This window comes from Coregonus clupeaformis, unplaced genomic scaffold, assembly GCF_020615455.1.
Source record: "Coregonus clupeaformis isolate EN_2021a unplaced genomic scaffold, ASM2061545v1 scaf0839, whole genome shotgun sequence".
Classification (NCBI taxonomy): Eukaryota; Metazoa; Chordata; class Actinopteri; order Salmoniformes; family Salmonidae; genus Coregonus; species Coregonus clupeaformis.
The window spans coordinates 154610-182415 of record NW_025534294.1 but is presented as its reverse complement, the minus strand read 5'-3'; the positions used below and the strand labels follow the sequence as shown (position 1 = coordinate 182415).

Sequence of the window (27806 nt, the reverse complement as noted above, 5' to 3'; positions counted from 1 at the left end):
CTTATCCACTTATACGTGTGAAAGCACACTCCCCACACAACCTAAAAATAGGACCTTTTAAATGTGAAAACTTAAATACGTGTGAAAGCACACTCCCCACACAACCTAAAAATAGGACCTTTTAAATGTGGAAACTCACAACCTATCTAACGTGTGAAAGCACACTCCCCACACAACCTAATAATAGGACCTTTTAAATGTGGAAACTCACAACCTATCTAACGTGTGAAAGCACACTCCCCACACAACCTAATAATAGGACCTTTTAAATGTGGAAACTCACAACCTATCTAACGTGTGAAAGCACACTCCCCACACAACCTAATAATAGGACCTTTTAAATGTGGAAACTCACAACCTATCTAACGTGTGAAAGCACACTCCCCACACAACCTAATAATAGGACCTTTTAAATGTGGAAACTCACAACCTATCTAACGTGTGAAAGCACACTCCCCACACAACCTAAAAATAGGACCTTTTAAATGTGGAAACTTATACGTAGGAAATTTTACAGTATAAATCACAGTACCAGATATCTCACTTATGCCTTAATTCATTAGGATGGGAAATTGTTTTAACAAGTATTCATACTCACACTCAGTACTACTGATCAAAATTTGGTATTGGTCTATAATACAATATGCAAGATTTTGTTTTAACAGGCTCTGTGTACCTTTTTAGATGAGCGCTCTGATCAGATTCCTGAGGCAAGACGAATAGTTGATGTCTCCTGGATTTCAGGTCACTCTTCCGTCTGTTTTTAGATCGATGATTTGCCTTTTCCTCTCGCACCAACTCTTTAGATCGAATTAAGAAACCATCCTCTGCTACCAATTTGTTGGTGAACACATAATTAGGAGAGGAAGTACAAACCAACGACGCTAGACAGAGAGGAATTTGTTTAAGCAAATTTTTCCATGTACAAGCCCATTAAAACCTGTTAAAACCAGTAGACCACAGGGAGCGATGCTGAGAGTTTCTCACCCTGAGTCAGGAACCCCAGCATGATCAGCAGTGGAATCAGTGATATTGACTTCATCATCTTCATCATCATCTGTGGCTCTGAGAAGTCTGAACAGACTGAACCCAACGATAATAACACTGCAGTCTTAAAGTGTCAAGACTGATCTCAGTCCTGCAGTCTGAAACTCCCAGGGCTATAAACACTCCCAGAGCACTGAAGCATGAGCTGCCAATGCAAAGCACCTTCTCTATGGAAATACCCTACCTCAGGACAGATGATGAAACTGTTAATGCAATGACATAAACACAATCATCTTAAACGTGGAATACAATAGCTTAATACATCTGTGGAAGGCCTGTAATTGACCATAGTATTTAGTTACATGTAAGTGTATTCATTCAATACTAGTGTATTGCTATTGAAATGAAATAAAATCAAATTGAATTGGTCACATGCGCCGAATACAACAGGTGTAGACCTTACCGTGAAATGCTTACTTACAAGCCATTAACCAACAATGCAGTTATAAGAAAATAGAGTTAAGAAAATATTTACTAAATTGACTAAAGTAAAAAATAAAATAAAAAGTAACACAATAAAATAACAATAACAAGGCTAGATACAGGGCTACCGGTACCGAGTCAATGTACGGGGGTACAGGTTAGTCGAGGTAATTTGTACATGTAGGTAGGGGTAAAGTGACTATGCATAGATAATAAACAGCAAGTAGCAGCAGTGTAAAAACAAGGGGGGCCAGGTGGCCATTTTATTAATTGTTCAGCAGTCTAGCAGTCTTATGGCTTGGGGGTAGAAGCTGTTAAGGAGCCTTTTGGACATAGACTTGGCGCTCCGGGACCACTTGCCGTGCGATAGCAGAGAGAACAGTCTATGACTTGGGTGGATGGAGTCTTTGACAATTCTATATTAAACTAAAATATAAACACAACACTCAACAATTTCAATGATTTTACTGAGTTGCAGTTCATATAAGGAAATCGGTTAATTGAAATGAATAAATTAGGCCCTAATCTACGGATTTCAGATGACTGGGAAGTGGTTCAGCATGGGTGGGCCTTGTGCTAAAATGGCATCATGCTGAAGTTCAGTTCAGACCATAAAAAATTATTGAGGCCTCAGATGGATATAACTGTTTTTGCATGGACATTGCCATTGTGGGATTCCACCATTTTTAAGCAGTCAACTGGGTGGGACTTCCTGTGGATTAAGGAAGGATCACATAAATCCATCCTGGTCATCAGGAGGGATCAGCCAATGAATTATACTAATGAGGAAACATTCCATTACTGCAGGTGGCAGTAAAATGCCATCCTTGGCATTATACCGGTTCAAACAACGCAGTACAGGTGGCAGTATGCACCCTTTTAGTTTGTTAACCATCTCAGAAGTAGTAGAGGAAGAAAATGGATGACTTCACAATGGAGATGGCCTCAATGGTACTGCCTGTGCTCTCACAGACGCCATAATGGGACAGATACAATAATGATGTCTATCTAAGTCTATGGTTCAGACAGAAAATAAAGAGTTATTGGTCAAACAGTTTCAGGGTCAGCTGTTGGTTGGATTACAGACTGGGCCAGCAAGCTCTTTTATCACTTTTGACATTCATATCTAGACAGGCGTGCAATGACAGAACAGTATCAAAGTCACCAGATATTAGTAGCATAATAGTTAACTGAATTTTACTGCTGGCAATAAAAAGTGAATGTCATCATCTGTTGCTTCAACTAGGTGGCAACAAAATAGTTTTCTGATTGGTTGTATCTTAATCAAACTCCTCCCACTCGCTCTTTCGCTTCTCTTCGCCTGGAACCATATGCCCAGCAGCTTGTAGGCACACGTGGATAATACAACAAGCTTTAACCAAACAAAATATTTTTACCTTTATCGCTTGTTTACTTGACGATAACATTTTGTTTTGGTTTAAGTTTGTGTAGGCTACACTGCCAAAAATCAACAAGTTCAACACGGCGCCACTACAACATTGTTTGCCCAACTTCATAACCATTATGAGGCTTTTCTGAATGAAAATAACATTGTGACAGATCTCCTAGTTATGATGGAGGAGAAAGCTGGGATACAGAGAAAATACACCGCTTCAGACTCCAGTGATGTAAGGAATGGTTATGTTCTGTAATGTCCTAAACGTACTGGCACAGAGGCAAGGTGCAACCTTTCATATCTGACCTATGACCTTGCTAGGTCAGACATATCACCTGGAGGTTACTGTTATCCTCTGACTGATGTCCAGTCTAGTTTACTCAGGATTAGGTCTGGGAGATGCTGCAGTGCGGTACAGGACAGGTCCTGGTGGAGGCATTAGGAGGTTGTGTGTTTGTCTGAGCGTGTGACTTTGGAACTGTTGACCTCTGCCACTTGCTGACCTTTCAGTGACCCTGGAGGTATTCTAGACTGGGATGAAGGACTTCCATCTGTCTGTGTTCATTCCTGATGAATTCATAATGAATCTGGCTCAGTGCTGATTCCTGATGAATTGATGATGAAACTGGCTCAGTGTTGATTCCTGATTAATTCATGATGAATCTGTCTCAGGGCTGATTCCTGATTAATTCATGATGAATCTGTCTCAGTGCTGATTCCTGATGAATTCATGATGAATCTGGCTCAGTGCTGATTCCTGACAAATTCCTGATGAATCTGGCTCAGTGCTGATTCCTGATGAATTCATGATGAATCTGGCTCAGTGCTGATTCCTGATGAATTCCTGATGAATCTGGCTCAGTGCTGATTCTTGATGAATTCCTGATGAATCTTCAGATGTACATCACTAGTTATCTAATACTTCCTCATGCCATTCTAGTGGGCACCAGGGATGTAAAATCTGACCTTAGAAAATGGTGCTCTCTTCATCTAGTCTCTTTGTCAAGATAACTAAAAGCTGACTACAATAAAGTGACAGGCAGTCTGGTGGCATGTTGGGGTTGGACTGACTCTCTTCCCTGGGGAACTGACCTCTGACCTTTTTATCTTTGACCTCTACCAGTCTGGCTGACGTCCGGTGGCCAACCTCTTCCTGTCGACACCACACAAGATTAGTGCAGTGACCTATAAAATGACCTGTAACTGAAATCTGACCTACGGCGTTGAACTTTTACCCTCTGCCAGTCTGTCGGATGTCCACTGGCCAACCTCCTCTGGTCTATTCTGGTGTGGTGTTAAGGATGGGGGAACATCTGGGGAGTGTACTGCTCTATTCTGGGAGAGGGGCCACGCAAATCTAAATTTCTGTTTCACAGGGCTCTCTATCAGTCAAACACACACATGTACTTACACACACTATACTGCTCCACATAATTGTTGGCCAGCTGTGTGTGTCTTGTTTATCAACCAAGCATTGAGGCACACCAACTTTTTTTGAAAATAACATGATGAATTAGTTGACTCATTAATTCATTGTGACAATAAACGGAAATGTAGCTTCAGCTAGGTGGTAGTTTTTGTTAAAACTATATTTCTCCTATAAATGAGAGGAAGCTACAGTATGTCATCTGTCCTGCAGTGACTGTTTGGTGTATGTGTGTTCTGCTGTTTCATGCTCAGTCTCCCTCTCTCCCTCTCTCCCTCATCTCTCTCAATTCAGTTCATTTTAAGGGCTTTATTGGCATGGGAAACATATGTTAACATTGCCAAAGCAAGTGAAGTAGATAGTAAACAAAAGTGAAATAAACAATAAATATTAACAGTAAACATTACACTCAGAAGTTCCAAAAGAATAAAGACATTTCAAATGTCATATTATGTATATATACAGTGTTGTAACAATGTGCAAATAGTTAAAGTACAAATGGGAAAATAAATAAACATAAATATGGGTTGTATTTACAATGGTGTTTGTTCTTCACTGGTTGCCCTTTTCTTGTGGCAACAGGTCACAAATATTGCTGCTGTGATGGCACACTGTGGTTTTTCACCCAGTAGATAAGAGAGTTTATCAATATTGGGTTTGTTTTCAAATTCTTTGTGGATCTCTGTATTCTGCGGGAAATATGTGTCTCTAATATGGTCATACATTTGGCAGGAGGTTAGGAAGTGCAGCTCAGTTTCCACCTCATTTTGTGGGCAGTGTGCACATAGCCTGTCTTCTCCTGAGAGCCAGGTCTGCCTACGGCGGCCTTTCGCAAGGCTGTGCTCACTGAGTTTGTACATAGTCAAAGCTTTCCTTAAGTTTGGGTCAGTCACAGTGGTCAAGTATTCTGCCACTGTGTACTCTCTGTTTATGGCCAAATAGCATTCTAGTTTACACTGTTTTTTTGTAAATTCTTTCCAATGTGTCAAGTAATTCTCTTTTTGTTTTCTCATGATTTGGATGGGTCTAATTGTGTTGTTGTTGTTGTCCTGGGGCTGTGTGGGGTCTGTTTGTGTTTGTGAACAGAGCCCCAGGACCAGCTTACTTAGGGGACTCTTCTCCATGTTCATCTCTCTGTAGGTGATGGCTTTGTTATGGAAGGTTCCGAATCGCTTTCTTTTAAGTGCTGGTGCTGACTCCGGTGCTGACTTCGTCGGGAGAGGTTGTGTTTTTCTCTAGCAGGAGGTAAGCTTGGCTTCTCATATGGTGTTGAGTAAAGCTTAAACCATGTATTTAGATCGTAGGTAGGTAGTTTATTTAGGTAGTTATTGTAGGTTTCCGTAGGCAATTATTGTAGGTAAGTTGTTTACGTATTGTTTAAGTATTGTTACGGCGGAGCCCGGCGAAGCACGAGGCTAGCTAGCTAGCGGGTAGCTACTGGTAACGTTTATTGGTTATTATCTGTTTAGTGCAATGGTGGAGAGTGGTTTCCAATGTTAATGTGCTAGCTAATGTGCTAGCTAGCTAGCCAACGTTTAATTTTTTTTTTGCTGCGTTATGAAAGGAACTTGACACGGACATGAATGATCTGTTTTGTGTGTTAACACACTCTTGGTATGCTAGCTAGCTAGCGGGTAGCTACTGGTAACGTTTATTGGTAATTATCTGTTTAGTGCAACGGTGGAGAGTTGTTTCCAATGTTAATGTGCTAGCTAACCAACGCTTAATTTTTTGCTGCGTTACGAAAGAAACTAGACACGGACATGAATTATCTGTTTAGTGTGTTAACACACTCTTGGTGGTTTGTTGTGACCAAGTGTTGGCGCTAAACTGTGTGTTTTTGGATGCAAGTGTTGGTGCTAAACTGTGTGTTTTTGGATGCTAGCATGCTAGTTAGCTATGGCGTCATAGCTAGGCATCGTGTGCTGTTGTGGTTAGCTACTGTGGGTTGGCATTGTTGTTCGGCGGTGCCGGGGGTAGCACGAAGCTAGCTAGCTAGCCGTTCTTCAAACAAGGTCAACACAGTGGCCATTGCTAGCTAGCCAACAGACACGGACACGAATTATCTGCTTAGTGTGTTAACACACTATTGGTGGTTTGTTGTGACCAAGTGTTGGCGCTAAACTGTGTGTTTTTGGATGCAAGTGTTGGTGCTAAACTGTTTGTTTTTGGATGCTAGCATGCTAGTTAGCTATGGTGTCATAGTTAGCTAGCTGAATAAAGTGGGTTGAGTCTATTCCTTTAAACATTGAACCGCTGTGGTTCACAACAATTCTGATTTCTAAAGGTGGAAGTTGGTAGAGTTTTTGTTCGGGTGGTTCAGTGAAACAATTATAGTTGTTAGAAGTAGAAGTTTTTGGTGAGGGAGGCCCTGCTCTCTACTGTCCCAGATGTTTAGTTCATTTCATTCCGATCTCCTCTGCATTATTGTAGCCATTTGCTACAGCCTGTCAACTATGCCTCTGCCTATCCCTGTTCTCTCCTCTCTGCACAGGCTACACAAACGCCCCACACCGCGTGGCTGCTGCCTCTTTAACCTGGTGGTCCCTGCACGCACCCCACACCTGGAGTTCCAGGTCTCAGGCAGCCTCTGGAACTGCCGTTCTGCTGCCAACAAAGCTGACTTCTACTAATCTCACTGCAACTCCCCTCCATGTCTCCGACCACTACTTTGTTTCCTTTTCTCTCTCGCTCTCCTCCCACACTACTCACTCTGCCCCTACACAGATGGTAATGCGCCGCCGCAACCTTCGCTCTCTCTCTCCCACTACTCTCTCCTCTTCCATCCTATCATCTCTTCCCTCTGCTCAATCCTTCTCCCTCCAATCTCCTGATTCTGCCTCCTCAACCCTCCTCTCCTCCCTTTCTGCATCCTTTGACTCTCTGTGTCCGCTATCCTCCCGGCCGGCTCGGTCCTCCCCTCCAGCTCCGTGGCTTGATGACTCATTGCGAGCTCACAGAACAGAGCTCCGGGCAGCGGAGCGGAAATGGAAGAAAACTAAACTCCCTGCCGACCTGGCATCTTTTCACTCCCTCCTCTCTACATTTTCTTCATCTGTTTCTGCTGCTAAGGCCACTTTCTACCACTCTAAATTCCAAGCATCTGCCTCTAACCCTAGGAAGCTCTTTGCCACATTTTCCTCCCTCCTGAATCCTCCCCCACTTTGAAAAGAAGGTTGACGACATTCGATCCTCGTTTGTTAAGTCTAATGACACTGCTGGTCCTACTCACACTGCCCTACCCTATGCTTTGACTTCTTTCTCCCCTCTCTCTCCAGATAAAATCCTGCGACTTGTGACTGCAGGCCGCCCAACAACCTGCCCGCTTGACCCCATCCCCTCCTCTCTTCTCCAGACCATCTCCGGTGACCTTCTCCCCTACCTCACCTCGCTGATCAACTCATCCTTGACCGCTGGCCATGTCCCTTCCATCTTCAAGAGAGCGAGAGTTGCTCCCCTTCTCAAGAAACCAACACTCGATCCCACTGATGTCAACAACTACAGACCAGTATCCCTTCTTTCTTTTCTTTCCAAAACTATTGAGCGTGCCGTCTTTAGCCAACTCTCTTGCTATCTCTCTCAGAATGACCTTCTTGATCCAAACCAGTCAGGTTTCAGGACTGGTCATTCATCTGAGACTGCTCTTCTCTGTGTCACGGAGGCTCTCCGCACTGCTAAAGCTAACTCTCTCTCCTCTGCTCTTGTCCTTCTAGACCTGTCTGCTGCCTTTGATACTGTGAACCATCAGATCCTCCTCTCCACCCTCTCCGAGCTGGGCATCTCCGGCGCGGCTCACTCCTGGATTGCGTCCTACCTGACCGGTCGCTCCTACCAAGTGGCGTGGCGAGAAGCTGTCTCCGCACCACGTGCTCTCACCACTGGTGTCCCCCAGGGCTCAGTTCTAGGCCCTCTCCTTTTCTCCCTATACACCAAGTCACTTGGCTCTGTCATATCCTCACATGGCCTCTCCTATCATTGCTACGCTGACGATACACAACTAATCTTCTCCTTTCCCCCTTCTGATAACCAGGTGGCGAATCGCATCTCTGCATGTCTGGCAGACATATCAGTATGGATGACGGATCACCACCTCAAGCTGAACCCTGGCAAGACGGAGCTGCTCTTCCTCCCGGGGAAGGACTGCCCGTTCCATGATCTCGCCATCACGGTTGACAACTCCGCTGTGTCCTCCTCCCAGAGTGCGAAGAGCCTAGGCGTGACCCTGGACAACACCCTGTCGTTCTCCGCCAACATCAAGGCGGTGACCCGCTCCTGCAGGTTCATGCTCTACAACATTCGGAGAGTACGACCCTGCCTTACACAGGAAGCGGCACAGGTCCTAATCCAGGCACTTGTCATCTCCCGTCTGGACTACTGCAACTCGCTGTTGGCTGGCCTCCCTGCCTGTGCCATTAAACCCCTACAACTCATCCAGAATGCCGCAGCCCGTCTGGTGTTCAACCTTCCCAAGTTCTCTCACGTCACCCCCCTCCTCCGCACACTCCACTGGCTTCCAGTTGAAGCTCGCATCCGCTACAAGACCATGGTGCTTGCCTATGGAGCAGTGAGGGGAACGGCACCTCTGTACCTTCGGGCTCTGATCAGTCCCTACACCCAAACGAGGGCATTGCGTTCATCCACCTCTGGCCTGCTGGCTCCCCTTCCTCTGCGGAAGCATAGTTCCCGCTCAGCCCAGTCAAAACTGTTCGCTGCTCTGGCACCCCAATGGTGGAACAAGCTCCCTCACGACGCCAGGACAGCGGAGTCACTCACCACCTTCCGGAGACATTTGAAACCCCACCTCTTTAAGGAATACCTGGGATAGGATAAAGTAATCCTTCTACCCCCCCAAAAAAAATTTGTAAAGTGGTTATCCCACTGGCTATAGGGTGAACGCACCAATTGGTGAGTCGCTCTGGATAAGAGCGTCTGCTAAATGACGTAAATGTGCCCTTGAGCAAGGCACTTAACCCTAATTGCTCCTGTAAGTCGCTCTGGATAAGAGCATCTGCTAAATGACTAAAATGTAATGTAAATGTAAGTGGTTATAGAATTTAACGGCTCTTTTCTGGATTTTGATAATTAGCGGGTATCAGCCTAATTCTGCTCTGCATGCATTATTTGGTGTTTTTCGTTGTACGCAGAGTCTCAATTCGGTGTTTGTCCCATTTTGTGTATTCTTGGTTGGTGAGCGGACCCCAGACCTCACAACCATAAAGGGCAATGGGTTCTATAACTGATTCAAGTATTTCTAATTTGTATGTCAAATTTTATGTTCCTTTTGATGGCATAGAAGGCCCTTCTTGCCTTGTCTCTCAGATCGTTCACAGCTTTGTGGAAGTTACCTGTGGCACTGATGTTTAGGCCGAGGTTAGTTTTTTGTGTGCTCTAGGGCAACGGTGTCTAGATGGAATTTGTATTTGTGGTCCTGGCAACTGGACCTTTTTTGGAACACCATTATTTTTGTCTTACTGAGATCTACTGTCGGGGCCCAGGTCTGACAGTATCTGTGCAGAAGATCTAGGTGCTGCTGTAGGCCCTCCTTGGTTGGTGACAGAAGCACCAGATCATCAGCAAACAGTAGACATTTGACTTCAGATTCTAGTAGGGTGAGGCTGGGTGCTGCAGACTGTTCTAGTGCCCTCGCCAATTCGTTGATGTATATGTTGAAGAGGGTGGGGCTTAAACAACATCCTATTCTCACCCCACGGCCCTGTGGAAAGAAATGTGTGTGTTTTTGCCAATTTTAACCGCACACTTGTTGTTTGTGTACATGGATTTTATAATGTCGTATGTTTTTCCCCCAACCCCACTTTCCATCAATTTGTATAGCAGACCCTCATGCCAAATTGAGTCAAAAGCTTTTTTGAAATCAACAAAGCATGAGAAGACTTTGCCTTTGTTTTGGCTTGTTTGTTTGTCAATTAGGGTGTGCAGGGTAAATACGTGGTCTGTCGTATGGTAATTTGGTAAAAAGCCAATTTGACATTTACTTAGTATATTGTTTTCACTGAGGAAATGAACTAGTCTGCTGTTAATGATAATGCAGAGGATTTTCCCAAAGTTGCTGTTGACGCATATTCCACGGTAGTTATTGGGGTCAAATTTGTCTCCACTTTTGTGGATTGGGGTGATCAGTCCTTGGTTCCAAATATTGGGGAAGATGCCAGAGCTAAGGATGATGTTAAAGAGTTTAAGTATAGCCAATTGGAATTTGTGGTCTGTATATTTTATCATTTCATTGAGGATACCATCAACACCACAGGCCTTTATGGGTTGGAGGGTTTGTATTTTGTCCTGTAGTTCATTCAATGTAATTGGAGAATCCAGAGGGTTCTGGTAGTCTTTAATAGTTGATTCTAACATTTGCATTTGATCCTGTATATATTTTTTGCTGTTTGTTCTTTGGTATAGGGCCAAAAAGATTGGAGAAGTGGTTTACCCATACATCTCCGTTCTGGATAGATAGCTCTTCGTGTTGTTGTTTGTTTAATGTTTTCCAATTTTCCCAGAAGTGGTTAGTCTATGGATTCTTCAATTACATTGAGCTGATTTCTGACATGCTGTTCCTTCTTTTTCCGTAGTGTATTTCTGTATTGTTTTAGTGATTCACCATAGTGGAGGCGTAGGCTCAGGTTTTCTGGGTCTCTATGTTTTTGGTTGGTTAGGTTTCTCAATTTCTTTCTTAGGTTTTTGCATTCTTCATCAAACCATTTGTCACTGTTGTTGCGTTTCTTCAGATTTCTGTAAGAGGTTTTTTAGATTTGATAGGGAAGCTAAGAGGTCAAATATACTGTTTACATTTTCTACTGCCAAGTTTACACCTTCACTATTACAGTGGAACGTTTTGTCCAGGAGTTGTCTGTTGTTCTTGTTGTTGCCTAATTGTTTTTTGGTAGGTTTCAACACTACTTTCCTTCCATCTATAGCATTTCTTAATATTATTCAGTTCCTTTGGCTTTGATGCCTCATGATTGAGTATTGCTCTGTTTAAGTAGACTGTGATTGTGCTGTGGTCTGATAGGGGTGTCAGTGGGCTGACTATGAACGCTCTGAGAGACTCTGGGTTGAGGTCAGTGATAAAGTAGTCTACAGTATTACTGCCAAGAGATGAGCTGTAGGTGTACCTACCATAGGAGTCCCCTCGAAGCCTATCATTGACTATGTACATACCCAGTGTGCGACAGAGCTGCAGGAGTTGTGACCCATTTTTGATGGTTATGTTGTTGTAGTTGTGCCTAGGGGGGCATGTGGGGGAGGGAATGCTGTCACCTCCAAGTAGGTGTTCTCTCTCTCTCTCTCTCTCTCTCTCTCTCTCTCTCTCTCTCTCTCTCTCTCTCTCTCTCTCTCTCTCTCTCTCTCTCTCTCTCTCTCTCTCTCTCTCTCTCTCTCTCTCTCTCTCTCTCACACACCCCCTTGGGACAGAGGTATTCTGGGAGAAGCAAAACCCTCCCACCCTGACCATGCAAATCAGGCCTGCATTCAGTGAGGTGAAACGTTTCGAACATTAAAGGTAGAAATACAATGAATAGATCTAACACTCCATGATCTATTTGACAGATAATGATGTCTGTTCTACACAATGCATTTCTATCTGAACATTCCAGAGGTGAAGGTCAATGATATGGTAGTAAAGTGGTGGTTTCTATATGGAGGTGAAGTAATGGTTATGGTTGTGTAGAGGAGGTGGTTTGGTGAACTATGCTCCTGTCATGATGTAACCAGAGTAATGTTGTCCTGGTGTGGGACTGTCTAACGCTGTGTGTTTCATGTCAGAGTCTGTTGCTCCTCAACACCTGCAGTAGGTCCCAGCTGCAGCAGTACAGTCTCTGTGCAGTCTGACTGAGGGAGGTTTTTGTACGACTCTAAATCACTGTGTGAAACGCTCTGTGCCTCCATAATTACCCATACCATAGTATTCTCCTGCATCTTCAGCTTGGACACCAGTGATTGTAAGAGTGTACAGTCATGGTCAAAAGTTTTGAGAATGACACAAATATAAATGTTCACAAAGTCTGCTGCCTCAGTTTTTATGATGGCAATTTGCATATACTCCAGAATGTTATGAAGAGTGATCAGATGAATTGCAATTAATTGCAAAGTCCCTATTTGCCATGAAAATGAACTTAATCCCCAAAAAACATTTCCACTGCATTTCAGCCCTGCCACAAAAGGACCAGCTGACATCATGTCAGTGATTCTCTCGTTAACACAGGTGAGAGTGTTGACGAGGACAAGGCTGGAGATCACTCTGTCATGCTGATTGAATAACAGACTGGAAGCTTTAAAAGGAGGGTGATGCTTGAAATCATTGTTCTTCCTCTGTTAACCATGGTTCCCTGCAAGGAAACACGTGCCGTCATCATTGCTTTGCACAAAAAGGGCTTCACAGGCAAGGATATTGCTGCTAGTAAGATTGCACCTAAATCAACCATTTATCGGATCATCAAGAACTTCAAGGAGAGAGGTTCAATTGTTGTGAAGAAGGCTTCAGGGCGCCCAAGAAAGTCCAGCAAGCGCCAGGACCGTCTCCTAAAGTTGATTCAGCTGCGGGATCGGGGCACCACCAGTGCAGAGCTTGCTCAGCAATGGCAGCAGGCAGGTGTGAGTGCATCTGCACGCACAGTGAGGCAAAGAATTTTGGAGGATGGCCTGGTGTCAAGAAGGGCAGCGAGGAAGCCACTTCTCTCCAGGAAAAACATCAGGGACAGACTGATATTCTGCAAAAGGTACAGGGATTGGACTGCTGAGGACTGGGGTAAAGTCATTTTCTCTGATGAATCCCCTGTCCGATTGTTTGGGGCATCCGGAAAAAAGCTTGTCCGGAGAAGACAAGGTGAGCGCTACCATCAGTCCTGTGTCATGTCAACAGTAAAGCATTCTGAGACCATTCATGTGTGGGGTTGCTTCTCAGCCAAGGGAGTGGGCTCACTCACACTTTTGCCTAAGAACACAGCCATGAATAAAGAATGGTACCAACACATCCTCCGAGAGCAACTTCTCCTAACCATCCAATAACAGTTTGGTGATGAACAATGCCTTTTCCAGCATGATGGAGCACTTTGCCATAAGGCAAAAGTGATAACTAAGTGGCTCGGGGAACAAAACATTGACATTTTGGGTCCATGGCCAGGAAACTCCCCAGACTTTAATACAATTGAGAACTTGTGGTCAATCCTCAAGAGGCAGGTGGACAAACAAAAACCCACAAATTCTGACAAACTCCAAGCATTGACTATGCAAGAATGGGCTGCCATCAGTCAGGCCCAGAAATTAATTGACAGCATGCCAGGGTGGATTGCAGAGGTCTTGAAAAAGAAGGGTCAACACTGCAAATATTGACTCTTTGCATAAACTTAATGTAATTGTCAATAAAAGCCTTTGACACTTATGAAATGCTTGTAATTATACTTCAGTATACCATAGTAACATCTGACAAAAATATCTAAAAACACTGAAGCAGCAAACTTTGTGAAGACCAATACTTGTGTCATTCTCAAAACTTTTGTCCACGACTATACTCAGTACCTGATCTACTGCCACTGAATCTAGATGGTGTTCCAGACTGAAGTGTATTTACTCTATAGATGAGGAGTTTAGGAGCCTGTCCAGGTTTCAGCAGGTACCAGCTCATGTCATTACCAATACCAGTTGAACTTGCAACAGCACTGATAGACCCACTCTCTCCCAGACAAACTGACTTTGGCTTATCATCTTGATTCAGGACACGTTGTGCAGATGACTCTGAAATGGAAACAGTGGGAAATTATCTTTGATTAGTCATAATAATAAAAATAAAGGAATTATCAACTTTTTCCATGTCCAAACATGTACAAGCCCATTAAATTTGTCTCCTGAGTGGCGCAGTGGTCTAAGGCACTGCATCGCAGTGCTAACTGTGCCACTAGAGATCCTGGTTCGAATCCAGGCTCTGTCGCAGCCGGCCGCGACCGGGAGACTCATGGGCGGCGCACAATTGGCCCAGCGTCGTCCAGGGTAGGGGAGGGAATTGGCCGGCAGGGATGTAGCTCAGTTGATAGAGCATGGCGTTTGCAACGCCAGGGTTGTGGGTTCGATTCCCACGGGGGGCCAGTATTTAAAAAAAATAATGTATTCACTAACTGTAAGTCGCTCTGGATAAGAGCGTCTGCTAAATGACTAAAATGTAAATGTAAAAATTAAAACCTCTTAAAACAAGTAGACCACAGGGAGAGATGCTGAGAGTTTCTCACCCTGAGTCAGGAACCCCAGCGTGATCAGCAGTGGAATCAGTGATATCATCTTCCTCATCATCATCTGTGGCTCTGAGAAGACTGAACAGACTAGACCAATGGATATAGGTGATGCTTACTGGAGCCTTACTTTCTACAGTAAATTAATGGCTCTGATATTTTCAGGTTGATGGCGCCCTCTTGTGCTAAAATGGCATCATGCTGAAGATCAGTTCAGACAGATAATAAATAGTTATTTGTCAAACAGTGGCCGTGTCAGGCTGTTGGTGGAATTACAGACCGGGCCTGCAAACTGTTTATTGCTTTATAGATAGGTGTGCAATGACACAACAGCATCAACGTCTCCAGAATTTGACTGCTGGCAATAAAAAGTGAATTTTATGCTTTAACTAGTGTGGCATACACATGCTGTCAGAGTTATCAAAAGTAAGGATGGGAAGTTTCACTTGAACGGACATGAACCATACAGACAGATAGAGGACTCATCTTTATATTTGTACCATTGTAGCATCTGTGACAGCATGGGCAGTGCCATTCAGGCTACAACCCATAGGAATTGCCACCCTGTTGACTACTTTGACTACTTTAAAATGGCGGAAGCATGGTGGAAGCCCTCCATGGTGCTGCCCATGCTAAAATGTTATTTTGGCCACTCGAGGCATCTATCATTCTCTATGACTTGAACCTTATTATGAAGGAATAAAGGTTCGCCATTTTGGTCAGGGAGTTGGTCAACCATGGCTTGCCAGTGCTGTGATAAGATATTTTGTCAAATAATACATTTGAAGAATTTATCTGCACTGTATGTTTATTAGCTAGCTAGCCAGACAGTTTTAGAGGAATGATTGCATTAATTGTTCAAATTAACTGCCAATATGCCCACAGTCCATTTAAACAATGCAGTCAATCCACAGCCATACACCTGCTGAAATCAGTTGATGATAGGACAGACAAGTTGTAAATGCAACAAGTACTGATATTGTATCATATAATAGCACTCACAGCTTTCCAAGAAAATAACAATTTAGACATATATTGTCTTGTTTACACATATTTTAGAGGCTACTTATACAGAAAATTGGTATAAAACCCAAATAAACTGTATTTATGATTATATGACAATAATTTAGGTTGATAGTAATTCTATTACGCAATTTCCGATATATCACATGCCTTACTTTTATTTTCCTGCATAAATAAAAACAGGATTATGCCTCTACTGCCATTCATTCCAATTAGACTGGTTTGGATTTCTCCATGACCACAATGGCTGCCATTTTCACCCCATTCTGGAACTTTGAGGGTTTATGACATAGCCCCTCAAGTAATTTAATAGGATCTCCATGGCTAGGTTGAAGATGGGACGTTTAATACAATGAAGTAATTCCATGCGGAAGCGTTAGAAAATAAACAAATTCATGTGACCAGCTCCATTGATAACTACTAGTGCCGTTGCTAACTAGCAATGCTTGTCCCATGAATTGCAAACAGCTGTGGGATATTAGAATCCTCTTATCTTAACCTGTATATTTTGAACCAAGCTCTATGGTCGCCCCACCCTCGTAAGATAGGATATAAACATCATAAGCCATTGCCAACATGTTTAGAATTAGAGGAAATGAGCTTTCAAAATGCCATATTCTCTCAGCCTCATTGCAAAATGTGTAGAATAGCATGAGATTAGCTATAAACTGCAAATGTTCCTCTCTGCCCAATGGCAATACAGTGTCTTGCAAAAGTATTCAGACGCCTTGGATTTCTTCAAATTGTATTGTACTACAAAGTGGTTTCAAATGGATTTAATTGAAATGTTGTTGTCAACAATCTACACAAAGTGCAAGAACATTTTAATATTTTGTAAAGATTACTACAATTTAAAAACTAAAATATAGTCGTTGCATAAGTATTCAGCTGCCTGAGTTAAACACCTTTGGCATCGATTACAGCTGTGAGTCTTCTTAGGTAAGTCTCTAAGAGCTTTTCATCCCTGCATTGTGCAATATTTGCCCATTACTCTTTTCAAAATTCTTCAAGCTCTGTCAAGATGTTGGGGATCATGGCTATACAGCAATTTTCAAAACTTGCCATAGATTTTCAAGCAGATTTAAGTCAAAACTGTAACTTGGCCATTCAGGAACATTCATTGTCTTCTTGGTAAGCAACTCCAGTGTAGATTTGGCCTTGTGTTGTAGGTTATTGTCCTATTGAAAGGTGCATTCCTCTCCCAGTCTCTGGTGTAAAGCAGACTTAAGCAGGTTTTCCTCAAGGACTTTACATGTGCTTAGCTCCATGTTGTTTCTTTTTATCCTGAAAAACTCCCCAGTATTTCCCGATGTCAAGAAAACCCATACCATGACGCAGCCACCACCATGCTTTAAAATAAGCAGGCAGTTACTCAGTGATGTGTTTTGTTGGATTTGCCCCAAACATAAGCCTATGCACTTTGGCCAAAAAGGGTATTCCTTTGGTGTGTTCATTTTGCAGTGTTACTATAGAGCCTTGTTGCATACAAGATGCATGTTTTTGCATATTTTTGCATATTAGCATTCTTCTTTTCACTCTGTCATTTAGGTCATTATTGTGGAGTCACTACAATGTTGTGGATCCTTCCTCAGTTCTCTCCCATCACAGCCACTGAACTCTGTAGCAGTTTTATTCCTGTCCTGCAACTCAGTTCAGAAAGACGACTACATCTTTGATGTGTCTGGGTGGTTTAATACATAATCCACAGCATAATTATTAACTTGACCACGCTTAAAGAGATAATTAATGTCTGATTTGTTATTGATACCCATCTATACATTACTACCCTTCTTTATGAGGCTTTAGATTAGCTCCCTGGTCTTTGTAGTTGAATCTGTGCATGAAATTCAATACTTGATTAAGGGGTCTTACAGCTGAGCGGCAGGTAACCTAGCACTTAAGAGCGTTGGGCCAGTAACTGAAAGGTTACTGGTTTGAATCCCAGGGCCGACTAGGTGAAAAATCTGTTGATGTGCCCTTGTGCAAGGCACATAACCCTAATTGTTCCTGTAAGGCGCTCTGGATAAGAGCGTCTGCTAAATGACTAATATGTATGTATGGGGACAGAGGAAGAGTTAATCATTAAATATCTTGTCAACCCCTGTTATTTCACACAGAGTCCACGTAACTTATTATGTGATTTGTTGAGCCACATTTTACCCCTGAACTAATTTAGGCTTGACTAAACAAAGGGGTTGAATACTTACGCATCAATTATATTTTAGTTTGATTTTTAAAATCTTAATTCCACTTTGTAACACAATGAAATGTGAAGAAATCCAAGGGGTCTGAATACCTTTGCATGGCACTGTATGTGTAGAATTGCAGGAAATTAGCTTTAAAACAGCAACATTTTCTCTCATCCTCATGGCAAAATGTGTAGAATAGCATGAGATAAGCAATAAAACTGCACATTTTCTCTCTGTGCCCCATGGCAAAATATGTAGAATTGTAGGAAGGTAGCTCCACCCCCATTGACGAGGGCCTGCCAAACTGTAGTACGTCACTGTCTCTGACCTTTTGACCTTTGAACTCAACCAGTCTGTCTGACTTCCGGTGCCCAACCCTTTCCACACCACACCACAATACTAGTGAACTGACTGACATCTGACCTCTGACTTTGATCTTTGACCTCAACCAGTCTGTCTGACGTCCACTGGCCAACCTCCTCTGGTCTAGTTCTGGTGTGGTGTTAAGGATGGGGGAACATCTGGGGAGTGTACTGCTCTATTCTGGGAGAGGAGCCATGCAAATCTAAGTTTCTGTTTCACAGTGCTCTCTCTCTGTCGCATGCACACAAACACACACAAACAACACACACACACACACACACACAAACACACACACTGAACTGCTTCCCTGAAGCTACACACATTACTTTATGTTGACATGATATGGATTATTCATCCTCAATGAGACTATTTTACCTGTATCTTTCTGATAAGGAGGATATTTGTAGCCATGGGAGGTAGGGAGGGTTATGATACTAGTTTGTAACCATTATTTCTGTGAGTTAGTAAAGTGGTTAAACTTGCTGATGTCATATAACAAGACCCTTAGTTGTGTGTTCAGTGGACCAGTGATGTATGTCATTTCATGCAGGAGGTTTTTGTACGGCTCTAAATCACTGTGTGAACACACCACCACTGTGGTAACTCTGACAGTAGTAAACTGCTGCATCTTCAGCCTGGACTCCACTGATGGTCAGAGTGAAGTCACTCTCAGACCCACTGCCACTGAATCTAGCAGGAATCCCATCTAGCAGTTTCTTTGCATATTTTATCAGGAGTTTGGGAGCTTCTCCAGGTCTCTGTTGATACCAGAACGCACCCTCATCTCCACTACTCCATTTGTACACTTTAGGGTTGGTTTTACAGGTCAGAGTGACGGGGTCTCCTGGAGAAAATGTCACTACAGGAGGCTGAGTCACAGTCACCTGACCTTTGGATCCTGAAGAGGAAAAATATAAATTGATCAATGAATAAGTAATAATTTAAATTTCATTTTATTTAATGATAGCCATTTCAATGATTATACAAGGTACTCAACAATATGTCCTTTTTCCATTGTAAGAGTTAGAAAACAACAAACCTTTGAAGCAGCAGCAGACCAGTGTCCAGATGAAGATGGTGATCAGAGTCATGGTTGTCGTGGTTTCTGTTGTGTTGAAGGAGCGCTCTCAGTCCTGCAGTCTGAAACTCCCAGAGCTATAAACACTCCCAGAGCACTGAAGCATGAGCTGCCAATGCAAAGCACCTTCTCTATGGAAATACCCTCCCTCGGGACAGATGATGAATCTGCAAAAAATAATCATGTGAATTGCTTTATATTTCTGATTTTGACAGTAAAATGGCACAATTGTCAATATTGATATTTGCCTCAAATGACAATGTCTCACTCACATGATAACATATGACATCATTGGACAAAAAACCTTTTTCCAGTGAATTTGAATTTGATTAAGAGATTCAAATACTGATACTGTAATTGTATGTAAAGATGTGTAATGCTTTATGAAAATAACAAAGTTCTACAAAGCTGTGTGGAGCTACAGTGAGGGAAAAAGTATTTGATCCCCTGCTGATTTTGTACGTTTGCCCACTGACAAAGAAATGATCAGTCTATAATTTTAATGGTAGGTTTATTTGAACAGTGAGAGACAGAATAACAACAAAAAAATCCAGAAAAACGAATGTCAAAAATGTTATAAATTAATTTGCATTTTAATGAGGGAAATAAGTATTTGACCCCCTCTCAATCAGTAAGATTTCTGGCTCCCAGGTGTCTTTTATACAGGTAACGAGCTGAGATTAGGAGCACACTCTTAAAGGGAGTGTTCCTAATCTCAGCTTGTTACCTGTTTAAAAGACACCTGTCCACAGAAGCAATCAGTCAATCAGATTCCAAACTCTCCACCATGGCCAAGACCAAAGAGCTCTCCAAGGATGTCAGGGACAAGATTGTAGACCTACACAAGGATGGAATGGGCTACAAGACCATCGCCAAGCAACTTGGTGAGAAGGTGACAACAGTTGGTGCGATTATTTGCAAATGGAAGAAACACAAAAGAACTGTCAATCTCCCTCGGCTTGGGGCTCCATGCAAGATCTCACCTTGTGGAGTTGCAATGATCATGAGAACGGTGAGGAATCAGCCCAGAACTACAAGGGAGGATCTTGTCAATGATCTCAAGGCAGCTGGGACCATAGTCACCAATAAAACAATTGGTAACACACTACGCCGTTTAGGACTGAAATCCTGCAGTGCCCGCAAGGTCCCCCTGCTCAAGAAAGCACATATACAGGCCTGTCTGAAGTTTGCCAATGAACATCTGAATGATTCAGAGGAGAACTGGGTGAAAGTGTTGTGGTCAGATGAGACCAAAATTGAGCTCTTTGGCATCAACTCAACTCGCCGTGTTTGGAGGAGGAGGAATGCTGCCTATGACCCCAAGAACACCATCCCCACCTTCAAACATGGAGGTGGAAACATTATGTTTTGGGGGGTGTTTTTCTGCTAAGGGGACAGGACAACTTCACCGCATCAAAGGGATGATGGACGGGCCATGTACCGTCAAATCTTGGGTGAGAACCTCCTTCCCTCAGCCAGGGCATTGAAAATGGGTCGTGGATAGGTATTCCAGCATGACAATGACCCAAAACACACGGCCAAGGCAGCAAAGGAGTGGCTCAAGAAGAAGCACATTAAGGTCCTGGAGTGGCCTAGCCAGTCTCCAGACCTTAATCCCATAGAAAATCTGTGGAGGGAGCTGAAGATTCGAAATGCCGAACGTCAGGCTCGAAACCCTAATGACTTGGAGAAGATCTGCAAAGAGGAGTAGGACAAAATCCCTCCTGAGATGCGTGCAAACCTGGTGGCCAACTACAAGAAACGTCTGACCTCTGTGATTGCCAACAAGGGTTTTGCCATCAAGTACTAAGTCATGTTTTGCAGAGGGGTCAAATACTTATTTCCCTCATTAAAATGAAAATCAATGTATAACATTTTTTACATGCGTTTTTCTGGATTTTTTTGTTGTTATTCTGTCTCTCACTGTTCAAATAAACCTACCATAAAAGTTATAGACTGATCATGTCTTTGTCAGTGGGCAAACGGACAAAATCAGCAGGGGATCAAATACTTTTTTCCCTCACTGTATATGAGTGGTTCTGTTAGTGCAGGGTGTGCTCACTCTTGTGTGAAGGAGGTTTTGTATGGCGTCTTAACTAGACTGTCTCACCGTGGAACACGTTCGGTGGAGGGACCAAACTGCTGCTGAAAAGTAAGTGTTCTTTAATTTACTACTTCTTACAAAACACTACAGAATTTAGACATACTGAAGACCAGACATTTTAAGACTCAAACTCTGTAAAGGAAACCCCACTATTAGTATTTATTTTAGAATGGAGGGTTTAGAATGGAAACTAGTAGCTACAGTCAGTGGGAGACTTTCAGTTACGCAGCCACACAACCTGACATTGAACAAATTATACAAAAGAAACAGAGTTTTTATTCAAAGAGCTTTAATTAGGTTAAGTTCCCTGCTATGACTAGTGAATTACACAGAGAATCTTATGAATATAACAGAAAAAGTTCTGGTCCCTAGCGAAACATGTTTTCTTGTCTGATATTATGGATGTGGACCGACTTTAAAAGGGCAATCTGCGATTGCTACATCCATTTTGGAACTTGATAGATAATAACAAATATCGATTAATTCTTGAAGAATATATATACATATTTTTTATATGCATCATGAGCTTAGTTCAACTTCCATACTCTTATCAGAACCCAAAATATAATCATGTTTTACTCAATTGTTGGTCAACAAAATAATGTCAAACAAACACAATATAGCCTCAAAACATGGTTGAAGTGATATTTTTTATCTTATGGATGGTCAGTCCTTGCATCCATAGCTCTGTCTATGAATTTGAGAGAGGTTACATTTCTCAAGCTCCATCCCTCAGCTGTTTACCAAAACAAAAACACTGGTGGGGTTGGCTGCTTTGTTGATGTTTGAACAGCAGATTGCCTCTTTAAATGGTACAAACGCGTTAGCGAAGTATGGAACAAGGAAGGTGCACCACAATGCACAGCAGAGTATAAAGCTACTTCATATCTGCATTTAGCTATATGAGCTACGGTGATGTACTTTATTGTGCATTTATGTAATTGTTGTTGAGTTGGGTGGCGTTGTGTTCTCTGTGAACCTTAATAAGTTGTGTATTTTATAGAGCACTCTATTTCTCTCTCCTATGGAATGTAACATTAAAACGTTCTCTCCTTTCCAGCTGGTCCTACTGTCAGTCCCACAGTGTCTCTGCTCCCCCCTCCTCTGAGCAGCTCTCTGGGGGCTCTGCCACACTGGCCTGCCTGCTGACTGGCTACTCCCCTCAGGGGGCGCTGGTGAGCTGGGAGGTGGACGGGCTGGAGGTGAGCCAGGGGGTCGTGACCAGTCCAGAAGAAGAGAAGGAAGGCCTTTACAGACGCAGCAGCACCATGACACTGAGCAAGGCAGGCTGGGAGCAGGGAGAGCTCTACACCTGCAGGGTCTCCCACTTCCAACACACCCAGGCCTCCCCCCTTCGCAGGAGCCAGTGTCTGGGCTAGGGTCTACCGGAGGCCCACAACAGGAGCTCTGTCTGGGGAAGCAGGAGTAGACGAGGCTCTGGTCTGGGCTGGGGCCTGGTTGGAGCAGTAGTAGTGTGTTGGAGTGGTAGAGTAGTGTCCTGAGTAAACTCTAGTACTGCTGGGGAGACCACAGTCTGGGTAGTAATGTGTATTGTATAGAGTAGAGGAGACTTCTATGTGTTCTCTACTCAGACTGTTACTGTGATGTTGCTATCTGCCTCAGTTCTAATAAAGCTTGATTTGGAATATAACATCATGGGTTAGTTGACTCATTTATTTACCGTGACAACAAACGGACATGTAGATACAGCTAGGTCATAGTTTTTGTCATAATTATATTATTCCTCCAAATGTGAGTAAGCTACAGTATGTCATCTGTCTTGTAGTGACTTTTGTTGTATGTGTGTTCTGCTGCTTCATGCTGTCTCTCTCTCTCTCTCTCTCTCTCTCTCTCTCTCTCTCTCTCTCTCTCTCTCTCTCTCTCTCTCTCTCTCTCTCTCTCTCTCTCTCTCTCTCTCTCTCTCTCTCTCTCTCTCTCTCTCTCTCTCTCTCTCTCTCTCTCTCTCTCTCTCTCTCTCTCTCTCTGACCACCTGGGGACAGAGCTGCTCTATTCTAGGAGAAGCAAATTCCATCCCACCCTGACCATGCAAATCAGGGCTGCATTCAGTGAGGTGAAACGTTTAGAACGCTAAAGATAGAAATCCAATGAATAGAGCTAACACTCCATGTTCTATTTGAAAGATAATAATGTCTGTTCAACACAAATAATTTATATCTGAACATTCCAGATGTGAAGGTCAATGGTGTGGTAGTAAAGTGGTGGTTTCTATATGGAGGTGAAGTAATGGTTATGGTTGTGTAGAGGAGGTGGTTGGGTGAACTATGCTCCTGTCTTCATGTAACCAGAGTATTGTTGTCCTGGTGTGGGACTGTCTAACGCTGTGTGTTTCATGTCATAGTCTGTTGCTCCTCAACACCTGCATTGGGTCCCAGCTGCAGAAGTACAGTCTCTGTGCATTGTTACCGAGGGAGGTTTTTGTACGACTCTAAATCACTGTATGTTCCCATCAGCATACGCACCCATGCAGTAGAAATTTCCTTCATCTTCAGCCTGGACTACACTGATGGTGAGAGTAAAATCTGGTTCATACCGCTGCTACTGAAATTACCAGGAGTTTCAGACTGACGTTGACTAATTTTATAGAAGAGGAGTTGAGGGGACTGTCCAGGTTTCTGCAGGTACCAGCTCAGGTCATCATCCACCCCATTGCTGGCTGTGCAGCTCAGATACACAGACTCTCCCAGATTAACAGACTTGACAGTAGGAGACTGAGTCACAACTCCAGCCCCAGATGATTCTGGAAATGTGAGGTGGAGAATAAATAATAGGAATCCAAATAAAATTACTGCAAACTCTCCCCATGTACAAAGAGTTGCATAGAGGCTTCTCAAACTACTGTTCTCAAAACTTGCTGTCTGAAGACGACAGTTCAGGAAGGTCAGAGAGCAGAATTTCTCACCCTGAGTCAGGAACCCCAGAGTGGTCAGCAGGGGAATCAGTGATATCATCTTCATCATCATCTGTGGCTCTGAGAAGTCTGAACCCAATGCTGATAACACTGCAGTCTTAGTGTCAAGACAGATCTCAGTCCTGCAGTCTGAAACTCCCAGGGCTATAAACACTCCCAGAGCACTGAAGCATGAGCTGACAATGCAAAGCACCTTCTCTATGGAAATACCCTACCTCAGGACAGATGATGAAACTGTTAATGCAATGACATAAACACATTAATCTTAAACGTGGAATACAATAGCTTAATACATCTGTGGAAGGCCTGTAATTGACCATAGTATTTAGTTACATGTAAGTGTATTCATTCAATACTAGTGTATTGCTATCCAAATAAAATATAATACAATTGGTCACATGTGCCGAATACAAAGTGAAATGCTTACTTACAAGCATTAACCAACAATAAAGTTATAAGAAAATAGAGTTAAGAAAATATTTGCTAAATATACTAAAGTAAATAAAATATAAAGTAACACAACAAAATAACAATAGCAAGGCTATATACAGTGGGTACCGGTACCGAATCAATGTACGGGGGTACAGGTTATTCGAAGTAATTTGTACATGTAGGTAGGAGTAAAGTGACTATGCATAGATAATAAACAGGAAGTAGCTGCAGTGTAAAAACAAGGGGGGCAGGGTGGCCATTTTATTAATTGTTCAGCAGTCTAGCAGTCTTATGGCTTGGGGGTAGAAGCTATTAAGAGCCTTTTGGACATAGACTTGGCGCTCCGGTACCGCTTGCCGTGCGATAGCAGAGAGAACGGTCTATGACTTGGGTGACTGGAGTCTTTGACAATTCTATATTAAACTAAAATATAAACACAGCATGCAACAATTTCAACGATTTTACTGAGTTACAGTTCATATAAGAAAATCAGTCAATTGAAATAAATAAATTAGGCCCTAATCTACAGATTTCACATGACTGGGAAGTGGTGCAGCATGGGTGGGCCTTGTGCTAAAATGGTATCATGCTGAAGTTCAGTTCAGACGATAAAGAATGATTGAGGCCTCAGCTGGATATAACCGTTTTTTGCATGGACATTGCCATTGAGGGATTCCACCATTTTGAAGTAGTCAACTGGGTGGGACTTCCTGTGGATTAAGGAAGGATCACATAAATCCATCCTGGTCATCAGGAGGGATCAGCCAATGAATTATACTAATGAGGAAAGATATCATTACTGCAGGTGGCAGTAAATCGCCAGCCTTGGCTTCATACTTGTTCAAACAACACATTCTAGGTGGCAGTATGTACCCATTTAGTTTGTTTACCAGTAGAAGTAGTAGAGGAAGAAAATGGATGACTTCACAATGGAGATGGCCTCAATGGTACTGCCTGTGCTCTCACAGACGCCATAATGGGACAGATACAATAATGATGTTGTCTATCTAAGTCTATGGTTCAGACAGAAAATAAAGAGTTATTAGTCAAACAGTTTCAGGGTCAGCTGTTGGTTGGATTACAGACTGGGCCAGCAAGCTCTTTTATCGCTTTTGACATTCATATCTAGACAGGCGTGCAATGACAGAATCAATCAATCAATCAATTTTATTTTATATAGCCCTTCTTACATCAGCTAATATCTCGAAGTGCTGTACAGAAACCCAGCCTAAAACCCCAAACAGCTAGTAATGCAGGTGTAGAAGCACGGTGGCTAGGAAAAACTCCCTAGAAAGGCGAAAACCTAGGAAGAAACCTAGAGAGGAACCAGGCTATGAGGGGTGGCCAGTCCTCTTCTGGCTGTGCCGGGTGAAGATTATAACAGAACCATGCCAAGATGTTCAAAAATGTTCATAAGTGACAAGCATGGTCAAATAATAATCAGGAATAAATCTCAGTTGGCTTTTCATAGCCGATCATTAAGAGTTGAAAACAGCAGGTCTGGGACAGGTAGGGGTTCCATAACCGCAGGCAGAACAGTTGAAACTGGAATAGCAGCAAGGCCAGGCGGACTGGGGACAGCAAGGAGTCACCACGGCCGGTAGTCCCGACGTATGGTCCTAGGTGCTCAGGTCTCTCAGTTGGCTTTTCATAGCCGATCATTAAGAGTTGAAAACAGCAGGTCTGGGACAGGTAGGGGTTTCGTAACCGCAGGCAGAACAGTTGAAACTGGAATAGCAGCAAGGCCAGGCGGACTGGGGACAGCAAGGTGTCATCATGCCCGGTAGTCCTGACGTATGGTCCTAGGGCTCAGGTTCTCAGAGAGAAAGAGAGAACGAGAGAATTAGAGAGAGCATACTTAAATTCACACAGGACACTGGATAAGACAGGAGAAGTACTCCAGGTATAACCAACTAACCCCAGCCCCCCGACACATAAACTACTGCAGCATAAATACTGGAGGCTGAGACAGGAGCGGTCCGGAGACACTGTGGCCCCATCCGAAGAAACCCCGGACAGGGCCAAACAGGAAGGATATAACCCCACCCACTCTGCCAAAGCACAGCCCCCGCACCACTAGAGGGATATCCTCAACCACCAACTTACAATCCTGAGACAAGGCCGAGTATAGCCCACAGAGGTCTCCACCACAGCACAAACCAAGGGGGGCGCCAACCCAGACAGGAAGATCACGTCAGTAACTCAACCCACTCAAGTGACGCACCCCTCCCAGGGACGGCATGAAAGAGCACCAGCAAGCCAGTGACTCAGCCCCTGCAACAGGGTTAGAGGCAGAGAACCCCAGTGGAGAGGGGAACCGGCCCGGCAGAGACAGCAAGGGCTGTTCGTTGCTCCAGAGCCTTTCCGTTCACCTTCACACTCCTGGGCCAGACTACACTCAATCATATGACCTACTGAAGAGATAAGTCTTCAGTAAAGACTTAAAGGTTGAGACCGAGTCTGCGTCTCTCACATGGGTAGGCAGACTGTTCCATAAAAATGGAGATCTATAGGAGAAAGCCCTGCCTCTCGCTGTTTGCTTAGAAATTCTAGGGACAATTAGGAGGCCTGCGTCTTGTGACCGTAGCGTACGTATTGGTATGTACGGCAGGACCAACTCGGAAAGATAGGTAGGAGCAAGCCCATGTAACGCTTTATAGGTTAACAGTAAAACCTTGAAATCAGCCCTTGCCTTAACAGGAAGCCAGTGTAGGGAAGCTAGCACTGGAGTAATATGATCAAATTTCTTGGTTCTAGTCAGGATTCTAGCAGCCGTATTTAGCACTAACTGAAGTTTATTTAGTGCTTTATCCGGGTAGCCGGAAAATAGAGCATTGCAGTAGTCTAACCTAGAAGTAACAAATGCATGGATTAATTTTTCTGCATCATTTTTGGACAGAAAATTTCTGATTTTTGCAATGTTACGTAGATGGAAAAAAGCTGTCCTTGAAACAGTCTTGATATGTTCGTCAAAAGAGAGATCAGGGTCAAGAGTAACGCCGAGGTCCTTCACAGTTTTATTTGAGACGACTTTACAACCATCAAGATGAATTGTCAGATTTAACAGAAGATCTCTTTGTTTCTTGGGACCTAGAACAAGCATCTCTGTTTTGTCCGAGTTTAAAAGTAAAAAGTTTTCAGCCATCCACTTCCTTATGTCTGA

General features: G+C 43.2%; 1 long non-coding RNA gene and 1 gene segment (V, D, J or C); one reads left to right on the top strand and one right to left on the bottom strand.

Moving 5' to 3' along the window:
- Positions 1-18650: 18650 nt before the first annotated feature.
- On the bottom strand, positions 18651-19218 carry LOC121564105. The segment is given in 2 exon segments: positions 18651-18997; positions 19139-19218. Coding segments are annotated over 2 exon segments (378 nt in total).
- A 2016-nt stretch (positions 19219-21234) lies between these two features.
- LOC123485754 lies at positions 21235-22932 on the top strand. The gene is made up of 2 exons (XR_006659138.1): positions 21235-21329; positions 22342-22932. It is a non-coding gene; the product is annotated as an uncharacterized LOC123485754 (long non-coding RNA).
- The last annotated feature ends 4874 nt before the right edge of the window (positions 22933-27806 follow it).